This window comes from Chiloscyllium plagiosum, chromosome 11 (assembly GCF_004010195.1).
Source record: "Chiloscyllium plagiosum isolate BGI_BamShark_2017 chromosome 11, ASM401019v2, whole genome shotgun sequence".
Classification (NCBI taxonomy): Eukaryota; Metazoa; Chordata; class Chondrichthyes; order Orectolobiformes; family Hemiscylliidae; genus Chiloscyllium; species Chiloscyllium plagiosum.
Genome location: NC_057720.1, coordinates 75094814 through 75118247, shown reverse-complemented (window position 1 = coordinate 75118247; position 23434 = coordinate 75094814). Strand labels below are relative to the sequence as shown.

The following is a 23434-nucleotide window of genomic DNA, read 5'->3' as shown; positions in this document are numbered from 1 at the left end:
GTTTCTGAATGATATGAGATTGTGAAGGATGCTACATTAAATGCATCTTCTTAAATGTTCTTTGATTTCTCAGACATTGTAAATTCCTTCAGCATCTAACACCATGAATGCCAGTAGGTGCTCATAAATGGAATGAAAATGTTCACCCCCTCAGTCAGTTCAGTTCACTGTCATGGTGCAGCTTCCCCCCAGCTTTGCTTATCTTCACTTGGTTTCCTTGTTATTTTTACATCGTTTCACAGGCTTTAGTGTCTATCCTAATGAGCAGTTCATGTACTGGTTCCATGCATTGCCTCATTGATCAGCTTGCTGAAGCTTGCCTGCCCAGAGCCCTCTGGTATCCATCAATCAACAGCTGCAGTCCTTTCTGATGGTGACAGAATTTGAGCTGTCTTCAGCACAGTGGAGTCTGACCATAGTTTCCAAGGGCCTGATCTTTCTGATGGTTTCCTGGCCACGCCCTGAGGACATGTCCATCTTAAGTTGATGAATCAGGATATTAACCCTTGCTTGTCCATGGAGAAATGAACTGAGCATTGCTAAATTACCGTTTTGTATTTGCAAACCTTGCTTAGTTCAACCATGTCGAACCCTTTTAGCAATCTGGGATTCACTGCCCTAAAGTGGTTTAATTGGAGCTTGATAGATTTGTAAATTGGGATGTCAAGAGAAAAGAAAGGTGGGTAAATGGAATTGAGATACAGACCAACCACAAATGCAGAGCTTGATGGACAGAGTGATCCAATCCTGCTTCTATGTCCCTATAAAACATGAGGATGAAATCATAATGATTGCCCAAGGAAGCGTTGCTTCAATCAGTTATGAATGTCCTGTTTTTTTTTCCCTGGTGTGATTCAAAGGTTACGCTTGCAAACTTTATAAGGGGGAGGCAATGGTCTTGTGGCATTATGACTAGGCTATTAATCCAGAGACCCAGGCAATATTCTGGGGACCTAGGTTCGAATCTCGCTGTGTGAAATAGTAAAATCTGAATTCAATAAAAAGTCTGGAATTAGGAGTCTAATGGTGATCATGAAACCATTCTTGGAAAATCCATCCGGTTCACTAATGTCGTTTAGGGAAGGAAACTGCCATCTTTACCTGGCCTGGCCTACATGTGACTCCAGCAACGTGGTTGACTCTTAACTGCCCTCTGGGCAATTAGGGGTGGCCAATAAATGCTACCCTGACCAGGGCAGTCCACATTCCATGAATGAATTAAAAATAAAATAAGACTACAGTTATATCATAAATCATAGATTTCACTGACACTCTGTGACTGCTGTAAATGACTCCCGAACAATGAGGAATCGAGGAAATGGGGAGAAAAGAAGGTGGCCGATCTCCAATTCCTTGCAACCAGTGTGGCAGCACAATGGCTCAGCGGTTAGCACGGCTGCCTCACAGCGCCAGGGACCCAGGTAAGATTCCACCTTCTGTGTGGACAATCTCCCCATGTCTGCATGGGTTCGCTGCGGTTTCCTCCCACAGTCCAAAGCTGAGTAGATGAGGTGGATAGGCCATGGGAAATGCAGGGTTATAGGGATGGGGTAGGGGTGGATGGGTGGGTCAGGATAGGATGCTCTTCGGAGGGTCTGCCTGGACCCAATGGACTGAGTGGCCTCCTTCCACACGTGGGGATTCTATGATTCTCTCGAAACTGAGAACGTCTGCTGCCATCCCTATGTCTACAGAATTTATTTGTTCAAAATGCTACAAAATCTTAATTTGAACCCTGTGCTGAAAAAATTAAATATAGCATCACGTGATTAGGATGAACTGCGTTACCTTGTTCAGTTGGAAGGAATCTGCTTCATGTTTGAGACCATATTGGGCAAACATCCCCAACTTTCAACCAAACTTGAAAAAGGGATAGAACCAAATTAAATGTTTCTTCAGGCAGACAGGTCTTAGTTTAATTTTTGGTGTTTGTGAAGGAAAAAGTATTTGAGCGGGTTTTCTTTGGCACTATTTGTTAAAATGATGAAAGGTTTCTTTTGGCTTGTCTCCTCAATGTTAGGAATGCTGCCAAAATGGTTATGGAATGACAAAGGAAATGCCATCAGTGTTTCCCTGCTGTGGAGCTGCTGTTTGTTTCTCTAGCCTTGCAGTGATATATTCTGACAAGAAGCTCATTATGGCTTTATGTACACGCACATGTTTTCTTAGTGAAGTTTTGTGCTTTCATCTGACCTCTGATGCATAAGTTAGGTTAAAGACGACAAGTATCATTGACATAGAAAAATACTGCAAAAGACACACTGAATTTGCAATGATTGATTGATTTACAAAACATGTTGCATGTTTTGTATTGTGCACTGTTTATCTAAATGTGTCTCTCTTGCTGCTCCTAAATATGCTTATTCTTCCTGGGTGTGATCCTATACCATCCCAGACGTAACATTCACACAGTGTGGAAAATGCTCCATGATACCCAACTTTTGGTATTTTATATGAAGAACTACATCCTCTTTATAAGTGATGTGATCAATCCTTCCTTGTGTGACTGTGAAAGGACAGTTTGTCAAAGCCACTTGGTTATCACTATACACTGAAACAGGACTGGGAAATAGATAGCAAAAATATTCCTTTCCCTGGTGGCTACTAAAAGGTCAAAATTCCGTAAGTTTAGGTTAAAGCAGTCCTCGTTGTCGCAATTAATAAGCTGTGTGTGATTTCAAGTGATAGACATTGTTCTGAGTTTGACACGTAATTCTTAAGCCATTGCACAAAGTCTTGGAAACACCCCATCCGCATCCTGCTAACCAAAATATAAACTCTTCATTCCTATTCTTTCTCTCCTACCAAGTACCCATGTAACACAGTCATTTTAAAATCCAGTTTCTCTCATTGAGCTAATAATTTCTTGTGGAAAGTTGTATTGAATCTATTGATCCTTCCCTATTCACCATGTTAGAGATCACACATACAACAACCTTGATCAGACAGGCATGACTTTCCCTTCACCAAATCACGGTGACACCGTTTGATCAACTGATACCCATCCAAGGGCTCAGTCGCTCTATCATTGAAAACCAATAGATATCAGTCCAGGAAATCATCTTCCCCTAAGTCCCATTATCTTCTCAAATGCTGTTTTTGCTTATACTATGCCAAATCCATTTAAGTTTCACTTCTGAATAATGTTTAACTTTCCTGATAATTAGTATGCTGTTCTCATCCTTACTTGTGAAAATAGATGCATCATGTTCATTTAAGAAGTCTGACAGTTTCTTATTGTCTACTGTACTTTCACCAGAATCCAGCTGTAATGGGACAAATTTCCCTTTAGCATCCTCTTTCTCTTAATATAAAAGTAAATCTTTTGCTGTGGAGTTTTTTGGTGAATTGAGTTCTGTTCTTAGGCTCAGAGATTTGTGGCATAAAACCTGTTAACAATTTGGCAGTGATTGAGATTCCACCAATAAATATCACAGTATGGTCAACTAGAACATAGAGTCGTAGAGCTGTACAACACGGAAACAGACTGGCTTGGACAAGTTGGATCAATCAGAAACACTAAATTAACCTAGCCCCGTTTGTCAGCATTTGGCTCATATCCCCCTAAACCCTTCCTTTTCATATACCCATCCAGATGCCTTTTAAATGCTGCAATTGTACCAGCCTCCACCTCTTCCTCTGGCAGCTCATTGCATATACGCACCACCCTCTGCGAGAAAAAGTTGTCCCTTAGGTCTCTTTTAAATCTTTCCCCTATCTCCTCAAACCTATGCCCTAATTTTGGACTTTCCTACTATGGGAAAACGACCTGGTCTATTTACCCTATGACCATATAAACCTTCAGCCTCTGATGCTCCAGGGAAAACAGCCCCAGCCTATTCAACCTCTCCCCGTAGCTCAAATCCTCCAACCCTGGCAACATGCTTGTAAATCTTTTTTGATCTCTTTCAAGTTTCACAACATCTTTCCTATAGGAGGGAGACCAGAATTGCACGCAATATTCCAAAAGTGGCCAAACCAATGTCCTGTACACCCACAACATGACATCGCAACTCCTCTACTCAACACTCTGACCATTTAAGGAAAGCATATTTCACTATCCTATCTATCTGCGACTCCACTTTCAAGGAACTATGAACCTTCACTCCAAGGTCTCTTTTTGTTCAGCAACACTTCCCAGTCCCTTACCATTAAGTGTATAAGTCCAGCTCTGACTTGCCTTTCCAAAATGGAGCACCTCACATTTATCTAAATTAAACTCCAGCTGCCACTCCTCACCTATTAACCCATCTGATTAAGATCCCATTGTACTCTGAGGTAGCCTTCACTGTTCACTACACCTCTAATTTTCATGTCATCTGCAAACTTACTGTCTATTCCTGGTCACAGGACTCCAGTCCAAAAAAAAACCCTCCATGATCATTCCCTTTCTCCTAGCTTCAAACCAATTTTGTATCCACATAGTTAGTTCTCCCTGGATTCCATGTGATCTAATCTTGCTAACCAGTCTACAATGAGGAACCTTGTCGAAGTCTAGCTGAAGTCCAATGTCCATCGCTCTGCACTCCTCAATCGTCTTTGTCACTTCTTCAGAAAACTCAGTCAAGTTAGTGATATACAATTTCCCATGCACAAAACCATGTTGACTATTTCTAATCAGTTCTTGCCTTTGCAAATACATGTAACTCCTGTCCAGAATCCCCTCCAACAGCTAACCCACCACTGACGTAAGGCTCACCAGTCTACAGTTCCCTGGCCTTTTCTTACGACCTTCTTAAATAATGATGCGAAGCTGCTGGTGTTGGTCTGGGGTGGACAAAGTTCAAAATCACACAACAGATTATAGTCCAACAGGTTTATTTGGAAGTCGAGAATGTAGTGCTGGAAAAGCACAGCAGGCCTGGCAGCTTCCTGATGAAGGACTCTTGCCTGAAACGTCGATTCTCCTACTCCTCGGATGCTACCTGACCTGCTGTGCTTATCCAGCACCACACTCTCGACTCTGATCTTCAGCATCTGCAATCCTCGTTTTCTCCAGGTTTGTTTGGAAACACGCTCCAAAAGCTAGTGCTTCCAAATAAACCTGTTGGATTGTAACCTGGTGTTGTGTGATTTTTAACTTTCTTAAATATTGACACCACGTTGGGAAGTATAAGGCTTGGATTGAGGCACATTGTGCCGATGGAGTAGAAACTGGAAATATCTTGATAAATTCGGCTCTGCTACTCAACACATATTTTGGTGAGCTTTAAAAAGGTGTCAATTTGTGGTATAACCAACTTAACAGTGCTTGAGACTCACGCTAGATGTTCCCCAAAACTGCCATCCCTCACTTTAATTAGGCCGCAAAAATTGTATATATTTTTAATTTAAAGTATGCTTGGCACTGTGCCATTTAGGAAGGTAAAGTGAGTTTTGAAAGCCAGTTTTTACTGTAAGATAATTCAGTGTGAGTGCTTTTCAAGTAAAATGTGGAAACAGGATCCCTAGCTCGATCAATCCTCAATTTAATAAGAACAAGAAAAGGTGTGTTCTTGATGATCTCGCCATTGAAGTGGTGTCAGTTAAAGTTGCAGTGTGGCAAGGTGCATAGTCTTTTCATTCACTGCAGCTTCCTACATTTTGTTTCTAGCTTGTGGTTTTGACTGAATTGGTGAACAACGCTTGCAGAAACTATAATAGAAATAGCTGGAGAAACACAGCAAGTCTGGCAGCATCTGTGGAGAGAAAGTAGAGTTAACCTTTCAGGTCCAATAACACTGCTTCAGAGCAGTTCTAAAGAAGGGCCTCTGGACTTGATGTTCACTCTGCTTTCTCTCCACAGATGCTGTCAAACCTGCTGAGTTTCTCCAGCAATTGGGTATTTTTTGTTTCAGATCTTTAGCATCCGTAGTTCTTTAGTTTTATTCAAGCAGAAACTTTGTTATGGTCATTGCTGTCATTGGCAATGGAGATTTCAGGCTCTTATTGCTGCTTTTTCGAGAAGTAGAGATTTGATTCTTGACAAATGCAAAACTGTTGATTAAATTAAAACTTTGGCATATCTAACACTCTGTACCTGAGGAACAGACTGAATGTGTTGTGTTTGGGTGTTTGTGATAATGTCGAAAGTGAAATTAATTCTGGTTACTTAGAGCATCATCATCATCTAAAAGCTAAGAATCTGTGTTGATGCCAATGTGCTGCATATTGAGGACTGGATGGGCAAAAGATGAGATGGACTTGTATGCATTTCCAAGATGGTTTGGGTGCTTCTATCAACTGGAATTGTAAAACCACACCTGCAAGTAAATGATAACAGGCACAATTTTTCCTGTCACAGTATTTATCAACTCTCCATGTAACATCCAGTCTGAGCCCCAAAAGAAAAGCAATGTTAGCATTACACAGGATGCGTTCTTATTGTCAGTATACCGTAATGCAATTAATATTCAGCAAATGGGCAGAAAATCTGATGAGCTCATAGACAATGCTGTCTTGGAAGCCTAGTTTGAAAATTGATGGGATAATTGACCCCTTCCCCTGTTCAAAATTTTTGCCAATTTATCATTTCTCTTATAGTCCTATTCGATGGGTGACACTGTGACTCAATGGTTAGCACTGCAGCCTCATAGTGCCAGGAACCCAGGTTCGCTTCCACCCTCGGGCAACTCTGTCTGTGTGGAATTTGCACATTCTTCCCGCATCTGGTGGGTTTCCTCCAGGTGCTCCAGTTTCCTCCCACAATCCAAAGATGTCCAGGTTAGATGTTAAATTTCCCATAGTGTCCAGTGATGTGCAGGCTAGGTGGGTTAGCCATAGAAAATGCAGAGTTACGAGAATAGGAGGAGGGGGATGGGTGTGTGTGGGATCTCTTCGGAGGGTCAGTGTGGACTTGGTGGGCCAAATGGTCTGCTTTCACATTATGGGGATTCTGTAATTCTTTGATGATTGGAATTGGAACTTGTATCTTCTGACTGATTGAAGAGCGGTTTGTATGACAAATATAAAGTAAATTTACCACAGTGTGAGTCAGTTATGTTTGTGGCCATATTAGGATCATAGAGGCCTACAGCACAGCAAAAGGCCCTTTGGCCTATCGCTCTATGCCAGTCACAAACTACCACCTAACTATTCAAATCCTTTTTACCAGCACATGGCCTTGGCATCACAAGTGAACACCTAAACGCTACATAAATATAACAAGGGTTTCTGCTTCTAACACCTTCACAGGCAGTGAGTGCCAGGTTCCCACCACCCTCTGGTTGAAAAAGAATTTCCTCACATCTCCTCTAAACCTCTTGCCTCTTACCTTAAAACTTTGGTTCTTCCACCATTGGGAAAAGTTTCTTCCTAGCTACCCTGTCCATGCCCCTCTCCAGTCTCCAAGCAAAACAAGCCCATTATATCCAATTTCTGTTCATACCTAAAGCTCTCCAGATCAATTAACATCTTGGTAAATCTCTGCAGTCACATCCCTCCTATAATATGAATTATGGCAATGATGCTGAAATGGAGAATTTTTATTAACCTTGGGACCTCTGGGCTTATGGATTCAGTCTGCCAAAGGAAACAAGACGTAAAATGCCTGCTGCCACTGCGAGAGTGAGTCTATTTGCTATATTCCATATGTTATTAGTACTCAAATCGAAAGCTGGGGGAGTTGTGAACATGGTTGTGTATGAGGATCTCTATTCAATGCCTGTGAGTTGGGCCAAGTGTAAGGTTCTAAACCGATGGGGAGAAAGATTACACAGGCAGCTCCGTTACCCGATACATTATAGGACACAAGATAATAACACTCACACCCCTCCCCCATTCCTCATTTTGCAACAGCTTGTGTAAATTCTGTGTGAAAATACTGTGAGCCTGTCAGACTCAATAGATGCTAATATTCTTGGTGTTGGTAGAAAACTGTGGATATATTAAGAGGATTAGTTATTAATTGACTGAACAAGTAGTTAATTATCATGTTTGCAGTAGAATGATTGTGGTATTTGATTAGTGAACCGACCAGCAGCAAAAATCTACTGTTTAAGGCAAATATATTAACATTGGCAGTTTAAATTAATGAGCTATGGTGAAAGGTTAACAGAACATAATCTGCTGTTAGATAGGAATACAAAACCAAGTTCGTGAGGCTGCCATACATGGGGAAGTGTTTAACTCGTTTCCTTCCCTATAGTGTCCCCCGACATCCCGAAGCACTTTGAAATGTATTTTTTTTTGAAGAAAATTCTGTAGTGTAGGAAATGTAGCAATCGGTTTATACGTGCTCTCACTGACACAATGATCAGGTAGTTTACACTGAAAATGATTTTGGTTGCATGATAATTATCTTGAGGAAGACTCCCCTGCTTTTCCACAAAGATCCCACAGCACTGTTTCAATGTATCCACGAAATGGATCAGGATGTAAGGATACAGCAAGTCGTGGAGCTTAAACCATCCTGTCACTTCACTGTCACCTGGTCAATAATATCTAAACTCCCTGCCTCATACCATTTGTGGGAGCATTGACACTGCCAAGACCATTCAGGGTTTGAACAAGAAGGGTCAGTATTATGTTCTCAGGATAAGTAGGAAGGACAATTTAAAGAGGCACTCCGTCAATGCCAACATCCCGAGAACAAACAAGGGGATGTAATGTTTCTGCCCCACAGGAGGCAGTTAACAGCAGGACTGCAGGAGGAACACATTCAAGCAGGTGATAAAGGAGGAATAGTGAGAAATATTGGATAGTTAAAAACAAATCAGGAAATAACGAATGGTGGGCGAGTGGGTGCCTGGACTTGAAAACTGAATGAAATCATTCAAACTATTAGAAACCATGGACTAATACTGCTTAAGAACCAACTACATTGGTAGCGCGCTGTTTATACTGGATAGAATGTCACAGATGCAGTGACAATTTTCTTTGAAGCATTTTAAAGGAGGGACAGACCCCTGTCATAGCAGTGTTTTGGTGGAGGAGGGGCGGGGGGGTGTTGGTGCCACATCAAAAAGCCTTTTATCCTCCTGGGGGGTAAAATAACACGTGCGGAGGTCATATGGTCAGATGTATTGAAGTTAGAATGTCACATGATTATGCCAGCAGGAAGCCTGCAAACAATAAAAACAATCCTCTTTGTAAAGTAAGTTTAATCACTGATTGAGTTATAATAACTATAAAATCTCAGGTAAGTGAAGTTCTAGGTTTAATTCAAAGGAGGCTGCTATTAGAAGAATCATAGAATCCCTACAGTGTGGAAGCAAGCCATTCAGCCCATCGAGCCAACACTGACGCTTCAAAGAGCATCTCACCCAGACCCCCCCTCCATCCCGTGCATCCCATGGCAAATTCACCTAACCTGCACATCTTTGGACCATGGGAGGAAACTAGAGCACCCGGTGGAAACCCACGCAGATATGGGAAGAAGGTGCAAACTCCACTCAGCCAGTCGCCAGAGGCTGGAATTGAACCCAGGTCTCTGGTGCTGTGAGGCAGCAGTGCTAGCCACTAAGCCATAGTGCCACCCTTATTAACACTGAACGATTGCAAACCGTGTGTGTGTGTGTTTTTTTCTCGGAAGATTCTTCCATCTGGACTGTACAATTTAACTCTGTCCTTTTTTGTACTGGGACAGGTTCATTTACTGAAGGATCAGTTGGCGGCCGAGGCAGCAGCTAGGATTGAGGCCCAGGCTCGAGTCCATCAGCTGCTGCTCCAGAATAAGGACCTACTGAAACACATCTCACTGCTCGTGAAGCAAGTGCAAGAACTGGAGCTCAAACTTGCTGGCCACAGTTCAAGTAAGAGAATATTGGTAACTCTGTAGCCAGACCACAATAAATATTCAACTTTGGCAGCCGGTGTGGCTGATTGACATGAGAAAATGATTAGGTCGCGAAATGCAGCTCTTTGAGAGTTTGTGTTGCCAAGTATTTGTGCAAGTTCTGTTTATATTTCAGATCCCAACTTAATAAATGATCCTTTGCGCCCTCCATGGCTTTGCAATGTTTACCGCAACATATGCACATCAAATGCATCGCACATTTGCATTTTTGTGTGAATCTATGGCGACATAAACATTTCTGAGCTGAAAGAAATATCTCTGTTCTGAAAAAGCTGGGTTTTCATTACCTTGCAGGATTGCTGTCATCATTCTCATAGGGTGCTGAGGAAAATACATTTGGGCCTTTGTAAGGGAATATATTTATTATGATGGAATTTTAATACTTATACATTTGACAACTTAATGGCTTCTTGATCTGATGGGCTGAGGAGTGGCAAATGGAGTGGTATTTAGGTATATGTGAGGTGCTGCATTTTGGAAAGGCAAAATGTGGGCAGCATGGTGGTACAGTGGTTAGCACTGCTGCCTCATAGCGCCAGAGACCCGGGTTCGTTTCCCGACTCAGGCGACTGACTGTGTGGAGTTTGCATATTCTCCCCGTATCTGCGTGGGTTTCCTCCGGGTGCTCCGGTATCCTCCCACAGTCCAAAGATGTGCAGGTCAGGTGAATTGGCCATGCTAAATTGCCCGTAGTGTTAGGTAAAGGGGTAAATGTAGGTGAATGGGTGGGTTACGCTTGGGCGGGGCGGTGTGGACTTGTTTGGCCGAAGGGCCTGTTTCCACACTGTAAGTAATCTAATCTAATCTAATCTAATCTAATCTAATCTAATCTAATCTAAAAACAGGGCAAGACATATACACTTAATGGTAGGTTCCTGGGGAGTGCTGCTGAACAAAGAGACCTTGGAGTGCAGGTTCATAGCTCCTTGAAACTGTAGTCACAGGTAGATAGGATAGTGAAGAAGGTGTTTGGTATGCTTTCCTTTGTTGGTCAGAGCATTGAGTATAGGAGTTGGGAGGTCATGTTACGGCTGTACAGGACATTGGTTAGGCCACTATTGGAATACCGCCTGCAATTCTGGTCTCCCTGCCATGGGAAAGATGTTGTGAAACTTGAAAAGGTTCAGAAAAGATTTACAAGAATGTTGCAACAGATTTGGAGGGTTTGAGCTATAGGGAGAGGTTGAATAGGCTGGGGTTGTTTTCCCTTGAATATCAGAGGTTGAGGGGTAACCTTACAAAGGTTTATAAAATCACGAGGCACATTGATAATGTGAACAACTAAGGTCTTTTCCCCAGAGTAGGAGAGTCCAGAACTGGAGGGCATAGATTTAGGGTGAGAGAGGAAAGATTTAAAAGGGATCTAATGGGCAACATTTTCATGCAGAGGGTGGTGTGTGTATAGAATGAGCTGCCAGAGAAAGTGGTGGAGACTGGTACAATTACAACATTTAAAAGGCATCTGGATGGATACATGACTATCTCTATCCATATAGAGAGATGTACAGCATGGAAACAAACCCTTCGGTCCAATTCATCCATGCCAACCAGGTATCCCAACCTATCTAATCCCACCTGTCAGCACCTGGCCCATATCCCTCCAAACCCTTCCTATTCATATACCCATCCAGATGCTTTTTAAATGTTGCAATTGTACCAGCTTCCACCACTTCCTCTGGCAGCTCATTCTATGCATGTACCGTGCTCTGCATGAAAAAGTTGCCCCTTAAGTCCCTTTTATACCTTTCCCCTCTCACCCTAAACCTATGCCCTCTATTTCTGGACTCTCCCAACCCAGGGAAAAGACCTGATCTATTTACCCTATCCATGCCCCTCATGATTTTATAAACCTCTATGAGGTCACCCCTCAGCCTTCAACGCTCCAGAGAAAACAGCCCCAGCCTGTTCAGCCTCTCCATGTAGCTCAAATCCTCCATCCCTGGCAGCATTCTTGTAAATCTTTTCCAAACCCTTTCAAGTTTCACAACATCCTTCCGATATTCCAACAGTGGCCTAACCAACGTCCTGTACAGCCGCAACATGACTTCCCAGCTCCTGTACTCAATACTCTGACCAATAAAGAAAAGCATACCAAACGCCTTCTTCACTATCTTATCTACCTGCGACTCTACTTTCAAGGAGCTATGAACCTGCATTCCAAGGTCTCTTTGCTCAGCAACATTCACCAGGACCTTACCATTAAGTCTATAAGTCCTGCTAAGATTTGCTTTCCCAAAATGCAGCACCTTGCATTTATCTAAATTAAACTCCATCTGCCACTCCTCAGCCCATTGGCCCACCTGATCAAGATCCTGTTGTAATCTGAGGTAACCTTCTTCGCTCTCCACTACACCTCCAATTTTGGTGTCATCTGCAAACTTACTTTTGCCTCCTGTGTTGGTATCCAAATCATTTATATAAATGATGAAAAGTAACACCAATGAATGCAAACAAACAATGGTTAGATTCTGTCTAGTTAGAGAGGCCATGTGCGTTGTTGTGTTGTAAATGTTACTTGTCAGCCCAAGCCTGGATGTTGTCCAGGTCTTGCTGCTTTTTGAACATAGACTGCTTCAGGATCTGAAGAGTTGCGAATGGTGTTGAACTCTGTACGGTGATCAGTAAACATCACACCTTCTGATGGAGGGAAGATCATTGATGAAGCAGCTGACGATTGTTGGGCCTAGGAAACCACGTGTAACATGTGGTAGCAGAATCTTATGACTTCTGTCAGGGTATCTGATGCCAACTGGTTGTACGGAAGTCAGCAGTACGCTTGGGTTTAAAACAAAATATTCTAAACCAAGGGAAATGGCAAAGAAATGGAAGTTAATCATTCTTTCAGGAAAAATAAACGGAAATATTAGTAACAGTGATCAGGTTGATGAAGCAAGAATAAATCACTCTATTGGCATAGTGATTTCCTTTCAGAATCATTCTTTGTTACAATTTTAAAGATATCCAGATAGATAAATCCTTCTTTCAGATGCTTGTCTAATTAATGTGTCTGTGTGCCTCAAGGTTATAGATCTTTTTAAGTAAGTATTTTTGTCAAGCTGACTTTTACAAGCAAACAATTGAACACCAACAGATCCTTCTTTGAGCCCCTGGTGGAATAATGAGTGAGGTCGATCTTGGCACCATCAGTAGTTTCTGAATGCAGCCTGGCTGCATTTCCCTGCAGTAGCACCCTTACCGTCCACCCTGTAACCCAGCCCCAACCCTGACTGAAGAGCTAGCCACGGGAACTGAGATATCAAGCTAAAGGGCTATTGTTGGCGGCCACTGTGACATGACCTCTCTTTTCCTTCTCTTTCTAGCAGGCTCACAGGACAGCTTATTGGAAATCACCTACCGATCGAATGTGCCACCGGTACTGTGCGATCCCACCACACCCAAACCCGAGGACATTTGCCTGCCGCAGCTATGCGACGGATCAGACCTCCCCCTTTCACTGGGAAGTCCGCTAGGTATGGATGACTGTCTGGTAAAACTGGAGTGCTTCCACTTCCTGCACGATGAAAAGAGGTCCCATGAAGAATTCATGGGCAGTCTGGAGCTGATCAAGTTCCGGGAATCAGGAATAGCGTCTGAATACGAGTCTAATACCGATGAGAGTGAGGAGAGGGACTGCTGGGTAAATGAGGAGTCAATTCGGTTAATGAATGTGCTGAAGAGGCAGGATGTGGGGGACTGTCTGGATGATGAAATTGCAGTGTAGTAGCCACTGCTTCTCTCATTGAAATGTGACGCGTTGATCTCATCCAATGGTCAACCAGTCATGTCGGAATAATAGCAACTGATTTTCAGTCCTGATACAATTGATTTAAAGTGACAGTAGTGCATTCTGTTTAAACTCAGCCTGTACTTTGCTTCCTTAAATATCTAGTTCCAAAGTTTTATAAAAAGGAATTGATGTATCATCATATTCTTTAAACGTTGTGGAATGGTAGAAGCTTACAAATGCCTAAAGAAGGCAAACCAAGTTACAGTTATAAGCAATTAGTGAATCGGATCAGTGTAAGTAATATCTCTTTGAACTGAAATATTTGCACCATCGATAAAGTGATTACTTGTGTATTGACATCACAAATGCTGACTAAGTCAACATTCTATCCTTTCAGCTGGTCATAGCGTTGTTTTACTTGCCAATAGTATATTTTGTTGGTTAGCAACAGATAGGAGTGCACCGTCTGTACCTAATTTACTTGTCATTTTCACTTCAGAAATAATATTGAGAATCACTTGGACACTAATGGCAAATATTTGAAAGGATATGTAGTTGTTGAATTGGACAGCTTCATGAAAACTATTCATTAATAACGCTGTGTCCAAAATAATCCAGGTGGAAACTGTATAACATGCAAAGATTTTACATTCCATATGTCTAGTGTTAAATTGGAAGTATTTTTGAAAATCACTGAACAAACACAGCAAGCTCCGATATCCTTTCAAAGTGTTTAGACTCCAGGTTCACTAATTAGCTACTGGTGGATTCATTACTAATTTGGGGCTCTGCCTTGAGAAAAAAATGTTTGACAAATCTTTTCATTTTCATTTTGGCTGCTGTGTGAACATCAATCATTTAAACATGATCATGAGATGTCTTCAAATCAAGAGATGGCGTATGTGATTTTGAGTCTTCCCTCTTTCACAGGGAAAGTTTACCCACACTAATGGTGCATAGGGGAGCACATCTACCTATAATAAAGCTGGTTGCTAGTTTAAAGGGAGGACTGACTTATCATCATTTTGGCAGATAAAGACTCAGAGGAATTGCACATTCCCTGTCATAAAGGGAATGTTGCTGGAAATCTGCAATAAACACAGAGAATGCTGGAGTAGTTCTGGTGGCAGATAGAGACACAGTTAACATTTCAAATCTGGTATGACTCTTCTTTGGAACTGTTCTGAATTAGAGTCATACTGGACTCTTACTCAAAACATTCCCTGTGTTTGTTGCATACCTTGTCTGTTATGTTAGCATCATGTGCAATTAAGTTTCTCTGACACGAGGAAGCGAGTGTGTTGTGATTTGATAAAACTTATCCCAAACAACTGAAGGTTTGAGGAGGGAAGGGGTTGAATGTTTTCCTTTTAGTCTGAAACAGTGTCAACGGTTAGGTTATAATAGACTGGAGGGAAATTCTTTGCATTCAGCTGCCAGTGGTTAGACTATTGACCTTCCCATTGATCACACTGCAGTCTCCTGGATGGGTAGTGCGGGATTACTTGGCTTGATGCTTTACTTGTATTGGGAGTTAGAAATGTTGGTTCAAACTGGATCCAAATTTTGACTTGTCATTCAACTGACACAATGAGGACACCCTCCATCAATCTCCCCTCAACCTGAGGAAAGAAAGAAAAAGCTTGCAACTTGTTTCTGGCCTTGTGGCAAACAATTTTGCATGTGTAAAATAAAACAGATGAAAGGTAAAGGGTGAAGTAGGTTAAAATAAGGACTCTCGATAATTGAAATAAATCTTAGAAGGAAGAGCATGGCGGGGGGGAAGCAGGCAGGGCCAAAATCTTGGTTTTATGCAACAGGTGATTTAAAATCATTCCAGTATGGTGTCTATATGTTTTATGACTGCAATATCTCAGCTACTTGAGGAAGATCAAGGGATTTTCATGGTTAGTAAATTTTAACTAAATTCCTTTCTGAATAAAGGGAGATGCAGAGAGCTCAAAATTTGTCGAAGGTGTCATGACTCCAGGGTTAATCTTTCTTTCCAAGTATCACTGTACCAGAAATGGTTCATAATTCAAGCATTTGAGTCTTTTTTTTTAATGTGAATTAAGTTATGTGGCATCTAGAGCAGCAAAATAAATCTTGCATGAAACTGGAAGTGAATAAATTCTGGCTGGAATGGATACTAGCAGGGGATTTCTGGGTGACTGTTTAATATCAGGAGTTAATTTCTGCTTACAAATCATTTCAACTCCACCTTTGTGGTTTCTAGCGTTATATAAATCTCCTTGATTTTATACTACCATCTTGCAATCACCTTATCTATAATTCTAGACTTGATTGCATTTTTATAACCATTTTATTTATAGTCTGTTCCAGTACAGTGATACATTTTGAAAATGAGAAGACAAAGATGATGAGGAGCAGGTTTGACGAGCTGCCCTTTTCAAAACTGCTGTAACTGGATGTGGTGGTTTCATGCTCCCTAACTATCCCAGAGCAATGTAAAGACTGAGCCTTGTCTTCTGTTGTGCCTAGTGCAGTATTTCTTTCCTGCCTGTTGATCCACAGACTCATTCAATTCTCAGATCTAATTTGGATAGCCAGAGGAATGAGTATGTTATGACAACTACCTGTAGAAGTGAGAATAAATGGGTGGTGGACAAATGAAAACACAGGTCCATCTAGTTCATCTATCATCCTGGTAGCGACCTTGTATCATGACATTGGTGTTATTGATTATTCATAGGAAGCAAGCATTCTAGTGAGTCAAGATATGAGGCAAGGAATAACCCTGTTGTGGCAGAATTTCAGAGACACTGGACTTCCTCCAAAGCACACAACACTTTACCATTTCATCCCTTAAATTGCTCTAATGTTCTTTTGAAGTAATCATTCTATCCAACTGGTAGGGAAAATGAGAGTTTAGTTGAAACTAAAAGGCTGGGAAGAAATCTTTTATTTTGCAAGTCTGTTGTTACATTGAACTCATGTCTGATTCCTCTAGGGATTGTGTTCTCTCATAGAGCATAGAGAATGGGGTCCTTTGAACATGCACATCATTCTGTGTGATCATGGCTCACCATTCAACTCTGTACCCTGTTACTGCCCGCACCCCATACCCTTTGATCACTTTAATCCAAAGAACTGTATCTGACCCATTTTTTGAAAACGGTTTCTTGCTGCTTTGTATGTGGACCCGTGAGAAAGTCTCTGTAAAAACTTTCTTCTTTGGCTGCGATTCATGTGAATGGGCTGCCGAAGGAAAAAAAAAACCTTCAGAGATTTGTTTTAAGGAATAAGTGGTCAACGTCCATGTCAACATGATCATCCACAGTGAGGATGTGGATGAATGTCCTTTGATCCTGAGTAGTCAGACTTTCAAATCCACAGACAGTAGTGTTGGCTAATCTGCCAGTGAACTGTGGGTGGAGGGATTGTGGTGAGAAGTGGAGTGAGAGCAGGGGTCAGAGGACACTCATGAGGGTGACCCTCAGAATATGCAAGGGGGAGAATGTCAGTGAGAGAAGACAAATGGAGTTGTTGGGGGTTACTGCTGTCGACAAGACAGAGATATACGAGACGCACAATCTCATGGAAGCCACAGAATATAGGTTGATTCAGGCTCAATATGCCAGCAGTTGAGAAGGAACAAGGAAGTGTACTGAGAGGAAGTGGTAGGAATCCAAGGAGAGGCAAGTTTCCAGAGTGGGAGGAGATGAAGGGACCTTAGTTGGGAGCACAGAATGCAGGCCTCAGTCTGGCAAGAATAAACAATGGAGAAAGAAGTAGTCAAGACAGACGTGTATGGCAAAAACAAAATTGGGTGCATCTAAAATTGTTAAATAAAGAAGCCACAAACTCACTGTGCAAGATCAACAACCTCAGACCATATAATTTGCAGTCTGAAATTGTCTAACTGCAAAATTTACAATCTCAATCTGCAGGATCCACGCTCACATTCTACAGAACCCAGTCTGAAACAGTTGAATTGACAATTTAACTTCAAAATCCACAACCCTGATCTGCAAGGTCTGAAATCTTGATCTGCAGAATCCAGAACACAAAATGTGGAATCCACATTCTCAAGCTGTGGGTATTATGGCCTTAAAGTTTAGAATCTCCAACCTCAAAATTACAGATCATATGACCTCCTACTGTTGAGTTCATGATCTTTAAACCCCAGGGTCCACAGTCATTGCTGTGCAAAATTCAGAAATTCAAACTAAGCAGTCGTAACTGAGCCTGCGGAATCTTTCAACTCACTGTAGAATCCACAATCTCACCAAACAGAGTCATTCTCCAGATTCCAAAGTTCTCCTCTTCGGTCTCAATGTGGAGAGTCCACACTTGCAACCGACGGAATCAACAGCGTTGCTCTCCTCAGTCCTCAATATCCGAATCACAGTCTCACTTGGCAGATTCCACAAACTCAAACTGAAAAATTCACAAACTCAAATTGCGGTTTCCATGATTTCAGGATCCACCAGCATAAGCTGTGGAAGTTTCCAGCTTCGCTCTGCCGAATCCACTATCTCCAGTTTCAGGATGCAGGATCACAAAACGAACACGGGTCAAGCTGTAGATTTCACATTCATAGCAGAATTCCTCCCTGCCCAGAAACCTCCCCAATGGGGAATTACTTTTATTTGTCACTGCAAACCTCATAGAAGCGTCCCCACCTCAACAGCGACACAACGGTGGGTATTTTAGACCTTGGTATGGGAGGGAAGATTTACATCAGGGCATGAATTCTGAATCTTGACTCTTTCGTGAGAATGAGAGCAATAGTAGTAAATTATTGTAAATATTGAGAAGTAGAAATATGTGCATTTATATAGCACCTTTCACAGTCCTCCGATGCCTTGAAGCCATTAAAGTATACTTTGAATTGTAGTCATTGTTGTAATGTTGGAAATACAGCAGATAATTTTCCCTACATCTATCTCCCATAAACAGTAAATGACTAGAAAATCTATTTTTGTGCTGCTAATTAATTCTGGGAAGATATCTCCTTTGTATTTCTGACAAAGAGGGATCATCTTATATCCATCTGAGAGGGCAGATGGTCTCAGTTTATCATCTGATCTAAAAGGACTGCACCTCTAACAATACTGTACTCCCTTAATATTGCACTGGAGAGTAGGCCTTGATTTGTGGTGCTTGAATCCTGGAGTGGGGCTTGAACCCAGAACCTCAGAGGCAGGAGTGCTGCCAATTGAACACGCATTTGTACTTGTCTTGTGCATCTTTATGCACATACTGTAGGCAGCGCACGCACAGTAAATACAAGTTCACACACCCCTTCCTGTCATTTTACACATTGAAGTGTTCGTGGATTAATTGATTTTAGACCACTTAAATACTAAAACACAGAGCACATTCAATCGGACCTCAAAACTGTGGATCACTTCGTGTCCACCCATTGCACCACACCTTGCATTCACCAAATTACCCACTCTTCAGAATCACTCACTCTAATGTGAATCCTTTCAATCCAGAGATTAACAAGCGTGATTAGGCTGTAAGTCTGTCAGCCGGTCTTTGAATAATTGAAGCACGTGAATTAACTTCATATTATAAGCATCAAATGACTGTATGCTGGCACTCTGTCCGTAATGGCATTGCTATGTGCTTTCATAGATTGAATAATTTTTATTTTTGTCAACTGATATACCTAAAGCAGTAGAATGTGAACTAGTACATTTTAAGTCCATCATTGTTTTATCTCAATATTCGTAAAAAAGATGTTTGTTAGAAGCAAAGTTAACTTTGTGATTTATTTTTAACTGTACATACATGTCACAGTTTCTCTGTGGGAACTGAGCACTCTTTAAACCACCTTACTGGTGGAAATTATAATAGGTTATGAATAATGCTGAGTGTAAAATGAAGCTTTATTAGCCTCACTGGGCCCTAATAGTGCAGAGGAGATTAAATGAAGGTCACCAGTGAAATGTCAGCATCATTAGCTCAGTCCAGCTGTGTGGCAGTCAGTCTTGTACAAATTGGATTTTCAGATATGTTTCTTCAGTAACTGCAAAGAGCCATCAATATATTTTTGAGGCTTGATACAGATTTATTTGCAGTGGTTCACTTAGATTTTTGTTTTGTGATCAGCCCTCGTCTTTTTTAAAAGGCTGCTGTTTGTGGTAGGAGCTGTGTACACTTTGATTCACACCGGCACTTGATGTAGCTTTGTGCAAGAAGGTCTGTGGCGACAAATAATTAGCAAAACGCACTTATTTTAAAAAGATGGCTCTCTTAACTATGCTTTAGTTTTAAACAGAGACAACAGCATCAAAATACTTATTTTGCAGAAGCTTTAAGGCAAGGCTCCAAAGTGAAAGGGTAGATTTTACAAATGGCATGATAAATGCTAACCATTAATGTGAAAACATTATCGACAGTATGCATTGACATATCTCAGGTGACACTGTCGTCACAATGACCTGCAGCTCCTTTAACTCCATTATTCTTCGAACAATGAAGACTTGCCAAGCAGTTTCTTCCAAAATACTGACCTTTAAAACAATGTAGGGATGAAGTAATAGCTGTGTTTTGTGTGTGTGTGAAAAATGATTTGAACTCTGAACATACCTGCAGCAACCATTCCCCCAACCCCAGCACCATCCCACTTCCTACCAGTAAAAGCAGATGTGTTTTACACTATAGTGTTTTATTTCTGGCTGTAGGCTTAAGTTTGTCACTGAGGGGCAAACTGCGGGGACTTAGCTCAAAATGTACAGAATCTTACAATTCACCCATCGTGCTTGTGCCAAAATGATCAACTTGGTTGTACTCCCTTATTTTCCGATAACCCTACACATTTTGTTTTAATTTTCTGTAAGATTACCCACTTGCATTTTGAAGATTGCTGTCAAACCTGCTTCTTCAAGCACTGTATTTTAAATCATAACCATTCACTGTGTTAATAAAATTCTCCTCATCTCCACCCACCCCCACAGCTTTACTGCCAGCTATCTTAGATGTCTTCTGTTTATTAACCTTCCTGCCAGAATAAACACTTCCTCCTTGTTCCTAGTATCCAAACCACACCTAATTTTGAAGAGCTTCTACTCAATCCTCCTTTGCCTTCTCTAATTGCATTTTCTCAAAATAAAAATCCTGAAACCTTCCCCATTTTGTTTAAGAAGGTCTGAAATAAGGAAAAAATTAAATCATTGGCTTTCTTGCTGAAATGGAGCCCCTCTAATGGTCATCCCTGCTCTCAAAGCCCCAGAAAACTCAAAGATTGGGACTATCACTGTGAATCTTGGGTTGGTTCCAATGAATGCAATTGGATTCTAATTGAAGACCAGTCTAAGGACTACTCCAGAGACCAGAGAGGAGGAAGTACATTTGTTTCATCAAAACAAAATACAAACCAAACTCTTCTGTACATTTGAAGCGTACTTTGAAATTAAAAAAAATCAACTCAAGCTTTAACCTTGAGTAATGTTTCACCATTTACTTCTGAGGTGAAAACTATGGTGAATGAAGTGGTTCATTCTAAAACCATTGCATTTTGAAAAGGAGCCAGTTTCAAGTTGTGCCACATTACAGTTCTTAATGGGCATTAATTCAAACAGATGAGCGAAGTCCGAAGAAGGTCTTAAGCTCGGAAAGCTGAAGTCACGTTTTTAATGGAATATGTTGCGTTGGTGAGATTAATAGTTCAGAGCTGATGGATAACATTCCATTGCTGACCATTAGAGAAATACTGAAATCCTTAGAAAGATAGAGAATAAATTAGCTAAATCTTGATTCAGTGTACACTAATAAGTTATGGTCAAGAGTGTGGTGCTGGAAAAGCACAGCAGGTCAGGCAGCATCCGAGAAGCAGGAGAGTCGACGTTTCGGGCATAAGCCCTCCCTGATGAAGGGCTTATGCCTGAAACGTTGATTCTCCTCCTCCTCGGATGCTGCCTGACCTGCTGTGCTTTTCCAGCACCACACTCCTGACTCTGATCTCCAACATCTGCAGTCCTCACTTTCTCCTAGTAATAGAAACCAGGAAACACAGTTGTCAAAGCATCCTCTCACACTGTCTTTGAGCGGTAACTTCCAGACAGGAAAATGTGGCAAGACTGTTTGTTTCTGGGAGCGAGTATGGGAGGAGAAATAAGGACCATGGCTCTCTGCATTTCTTCTAGCATTGCTAAGGAGGAAATGAACAGATTTTTAATTAGTAACGGATCAAAAGGTTATGGGGAGTGGATAGGAAAGTGAGGTTGAGGCCGCGATGAGATCAACTATGGTTGTATCAAATGGTGGATCAGGTCCAAGGGCCTGAATTGCCTACTCCTGCTGTAAGTTCTTATAATATAGGTTATCTGACAGCATGGCTATAAATCATCCCATAAACCCATGAGTAGTTAGAAAACTGGGCAGGGAAGTCCATAATCTGGAAATATTAAAGGGTACCTGAGTTTAAAGAACTGTATTCTCTCCCCCTTACTGTTTCATAAGAATATATTCTCATATAACTGGAATTGTGAATTGTGGAAAGTGTACCATTTTTCCCCCATTCTGAGTATTTAAAATCGTCCTGGAATTAGTAGGGATGGCCAGGGTGCATGCATGCCCATACCTAGATCTCTTCCATTATCTGTACAGAAATAAAGTATTTTGTGATGAAAAAGAATAGTATTTTTTGTACTGGCAGAGAATAGAAGCTATGTGTCATCATTGAGTCAGCCAGAACTATGTTTTGGTTTCTTACTTGTTAAGGTACATGTGGCCCTGTGCTTTTACTCTGCTCTTTCCTATTGACTATCTCTGCAAAGTTCCACTGAATTCACCAATTATCGAAGGGAAATTAGGAATGGAATAAATCAGCCTATAACATTTTCCATGCATGTTGGCCATGTGCAAAGGTTATGAAATTGGGCACTTGGTAATTGTTTTTCTTTTCTCTAATGGACTTTCACTGCATCCATAAGCAGGAAACAGCTGTTATTGTCTGAATAACAGGGGAGACAATAGCCTAGTGGTATTATCGCTGGACTGGTAATCCAGAGACCCAGGTCGTTTTCAAATTCAAATCCTGCTATGGCAGATGCTGGAATTTGAATTCAATAAAAATCTGGAATTTGGAGTCTAATGATGACCGTGAAACCATTGCCAATTATCGGAAAACAAAAACCCATCTGGTTCACTAATGTCCTTTGGGTGAGAAAACTGCTAACCTGACCCGGTCTGGTCTATTCCAAACTCACAACAGTTGACTCTTAGCTAAACTCTGGGAAATTAGGGACAGGCAATAAATGCTGGTCTAGCCAGCAATGCCCTCATCCTGTGAATGAATAAAAAAAAGGAGGCAAGGCCAGTTGACTCAGTACAGCCATCTATTCTGTGGCTTTGCCTTAAAATCTTGACCGGTTAGTGGAGATTGTCAGCTTGTTCATTTCCTTACATTTCCATTCCATGGGGTTGCCTACGTGAGCCTAGATTTTGATCACCCTTGAGCTGTTGTGAGAATTGACCTTGTTAATCTGCCTGCATCAATACAGATCAGCAGCAGAGGTCACCCAGTAAGAGGAAGCAGACTAATACAGCAGGACTGCCTGAAGAAAGCAGAATATATTTTAGGCTGACCTTACATGACGTAACTCAGAACAGATTTTTCTAATCGTTACTTTCAGGACGAGGATTTCAATCATCAGCAGTTTGATTGTCTTGTTTTACAGATTTTGTTTTCAAACATTGGAAGCAAACCAAAAGGATTGGATTTGAATAGCGTCTTTAGCTAAGCAAAATGTATCAATGTGCTCCACTTACAGAATCAGGGGCTGGGGTCAAGGATGATATTGGACACTGGGCAGGAATAGGAAGAAACATTTGGATCATAGAACAATCTATATGTGAACCGTAAGAAACTAAGGATTTGTGTAAAGGAATAAATGGAAAATGTGAAGAAAACATTGCCACTGAAACATAAGGATATAAACAATAACGTCTGAGAA

The 23434-nt window shown here is 41.3% G+C and overlaps 1 protein-coding gene across 5 annotated transcripts in view; it reads left to right on the top strand.

The window, feature by feature from the left end:
* The window catches only part of nos1apa (nitric oxide synthase 1 (neuronal) adaptor protein a), a 385272-nt gene that overhangs the window by 340308 nt on the left and 21530 nt on the right, over positions 1-23434 (top strand). For 2 of the 5 annotated variants that reach the window (XM_043699830.1, XM_043699832.1), the window contains 2 exons: positions 9566-9731; positions 13096-13245. In XM_043699830.1, the coding sequence (XP_043555765.1) occupies positions 9566-9731; positions 13096-13245 (316 nt within the window). Of the gene's footprint in view, positions 1-9565; positions 9732-13095; positions 21281-23434 lie in introns of those variants that run through there. The other 3 variants (XM_043699833.1, XM_043699834.1, XM_043699831.1) reach the window with 2 other exon arrangements.